At 41.5% G+C, this 2840-nt stretch overlaps 1 protein-coding gene across 1 annotated transcript; it reads right to left on the bottom strand.

Annotated features, from left to right (window-relative positions):
• Positions 1–217: 217 nt before the first annotated feature.
• Positions 218–1345, bottom strand: LOC119391782 (uncharacterized). The gene is made up of 3 exons (XM_037659432.2): positions 900–1345; positions 613–799; positions 218–357 (listed from the first exon to the last, which is right to left on the bottom strand). The coding sequence occupies exons 1-3, from the start codon at positions 951–953 to the stop codon at positions 218–220; spliced, it is 381 nt and encodes a 126-aa protein (XP_037515360.1). The 5' UTR covers positions 954–1345.
• Positions 1346–2840: the final 1495 nt, after the last annotated feature.

Here is a 2840-nt window from a genome sequence, read left to right as displayed (position 1 = left end):
CCTATATTCACACACCATTATTATGATGTTTTTGTGCCACACAAGGAGTGTATACCATTTAGAGAGACCAACCTTTTTGCTGTAAAATAAAAGCATACCATTTGGAATCTAAATTCATAGTTGTTTACATAACTGCTTGGTTTGTGTTTACGCAATGGTTGTGGAGGGTAACTGCACATTTTTTTACAGCACCCACAAAAAGCTGCTACTTACTCTTCTAGATGTTCAGCCAAAGAGCTTTGTCATTCTCCGACATGCACACACTGAAATACAGGTGGTTACATATCGGCTGTATCCAACCTTGCAGTATGTTGCAGTCCGCTTTCTTGGCAAGAGGCTGAAGTTTCTTTCGAACCCCTGAAAGTGTACGAGTGCATCATGAAACACAGCGCATGTTTGCTCAGGACAGATGTCTGTGTCAGGAGCGTATTTTTAATTTTTACAATTTTTGACATTATGGAAAGCTCGTCAGGCGACATACACACAAAGCCGCTGTTCATAATCACCTTTATGTGAACAATTATTTCATATCCTACTATGCCATGTTAGGTTTCGTTATGTTGCGATACCACAGGCCAGAAGGAAGTTTGTTGAATATCTGCCACTGCAAACCTTTTACAACGTGCCAGCTGTCCAGCTCGTGCTCCAGGCCACTCTCTTGTTCCCGAACGTGTTTCCGGATACCCACATGGCGGTCTGTGGTAATTGCTGCAACTGTGAGCTGTTGGCTTCTTATTGCACTCAGCCCTCTAACAAAGCCCGCCTTCTCCATCTCTGGGCTTGTTCTTGTGTCTGGTGACTGCAAACATTGGCGCAAGATTGCTCTAAATCCTGTACCTTGCTCATAAGGCTAGCTGACAATTTAGTCGAGATGATGCACAGATAGCTCTTTTCCTTACATCACCCACTTGCACCTGCGTGAAGTGAAGGACCTTCGAAGAGTCGGCATCCATGAAGGTATATGTAAGGTACTTTACCGAATGGCCTGGTGAGTCGCACCTTCCATCGCCTAGAAGATGAAGGCTGTGGCCTTTGCAGGACTCCACCAGTTCATTTTGCTGAACAGTCCATATCTGCAAATATGATACTCTGCAATTTTTTGCTGTCGTCTACAGACTTATTTCCACTTACTTTTCCTATAGCAGGGAGTAGGCAGCCATACTGATATACTTCGTAGGTGCTGTTCGCAAACACCTGAATGTTTACCGAGCTCAGCAGGCACAATATTTTTGTGGGGCTGGCACCACTGAACAAAATAGCACCAGCCAACAACACATTACCAGGAGCAGTGCCATTAATGATCGGCTGACTGTGCCACACTCTCTGATGTTTCAAATAGCACACAGCCTTCAAGGTCAGCAGTGTTCCCTGTGTATGGCTGGTTATGGTGCATGCTTGGTGACAAATAGTGCAGATGTTGAACGGCGGCAGTAGGCAACTTTCAAATGCAATCACCTTCCTTTCTGAAGGCAGTGTTGATGACTCGTCGCTGCATTAAGAATCACAAATTGTACTGTGGAGTAAACTTTCAAACTCACGCTTCCATAGTGGTATCAGATGTTGCATAGAAGCTGGTGTCATCTGCATCAGCACAAGGGCTACTAAACACGGATGTCATGGAGTCATCAGCTGCAACCTTTCGTTGTGCTTTCGGAGTTGACGCACTAGCTGGATTGAACCTTATGGCACTAACTTCACCGTTCGAATGCTGCGGCCAGTCACTGGGCTCTGTCTGAGTAGAAGCATGTTTTCTTTCTACCAGTGAAGCTTGAGTGCCTCCATAAATACATTGAATGTTATGTTCAAATTGCATATGTTAGAGAAAATTTAAATGCACATACATGAAGTACTCATTTATGAAGTGCTAGACTTACTTGATGATTTCACCTTCTTAGCTTCAGTGGGACATGCAGATTTCTTCACATAAGTGTGGTCATTAGGCTGTTCTACCTGCAATAAATGTAAAAGTGGGTACCGTCATTAATGTCATATATGTCTGACCACAAATATTAAAGGACCCCCGACAGCCATTTTTTTTGTTTTTGACTTGTATGCTTTAGTACCGTATTTATTTGAAGGTAATGATTTTTTTTCAGATTTTTGCAACCTAAATTTGATTCATGCGTTGCAATCGAATAACAAAATTCTATTTTATCTTCCTGGATGCAATGAAAAGTCACCCCTCGCGTTACAATCGTGGTTGCTTTACAACTGAGTAAATACAGTACTTTTGCATCTCTTAATCTGAAAACTCAATCGTAAATGCTCTAATCTATTGTGTAATTTCTTTTTGACATCAAGGAAATGAACACTCTCCTACGAGTACGTATGTGTAAATGTTATCGAAGGGTGCAGGGAGTTGAAATCAGAGTTGAATTTTGAAAGGCTATGCTCGCCATCAGCCCACACGAAAAATATATCACGAAAACGTCGGTAGAATATAGGTTTGGATGGAGAACTTTCGAGAAAAGGAATCTCTAAAGATGCCATGAAAATATTTACATAGTTTGGGGCCATTTTGGTTCCCATATATATACATATATATATATATATATATATATATATATATATATATATATATATATATATATATATATGTGTGTGTGTGTGAAAAGGACTCGCGTACGAAATGTAGTTTTATTAACGTTTCGGCTGGTGGGCCAGCCTTCGTCAGAATGAATGTACTGCCCGTGACAGACACTATTTATAAGTGTGCGGCTACACATCGTGGTGCAGAATAACAATGCAACAGGTGAATAACATGTATAACATAGTCAAACGTGCTACGCTTCGAGAGCAACAGACAGGTGATTGGCGCACGACACTGTGAATAACAATAG

This window comes from Rhipicephalus sanguineus, chromosome 4 (assembly GCF_013339695.2).
Source record: "Rhipicephalus sanguineus isolate Rsan-2018 chromosome 4, BIME_Rsan_1.4, whole genome shotgun sequence".
Taxonomy (NCBI): Eukaryota; Metazoa; Arthropoda; class Arachnida; order Ixodida; family Ixodidae; genus Rhipicephalus; species Rhipicephalus sanguineus.
The sequence above is the reverse complement of the archived record's forward strand: the minus strand, read 5'-3'. Positions and strand labels throughout refer to the sequence as shown.

What these genes read in the sequence shown, in the direction of transcription:
- LOC119391782 (XM_037659432.2), bottom strand. Translation starts at nt 953, where the DNA reads ATGGATGCCGACTCTTCGAAGGTCCTTCACTTCACGCAGGTGCAAGTG. An exon ending in CGCAGGTGCAAGTGGGTGAT is followed by an intron (nt 800 to 899) that starts GTAAGGAAAAGA and finishes CAATGTTTGCAG; the next exon opens with TCACCAGACACAAGAACAAG. An exon ending in CAGCTGGCACGTTGTAAAAG is followed by an intron (nt 358 to 612) that starts GTTTGCAGTGGC and finishes GTACACTTTCAG; the next exon opens with GGGTTCGAAAGAAACTTCAG.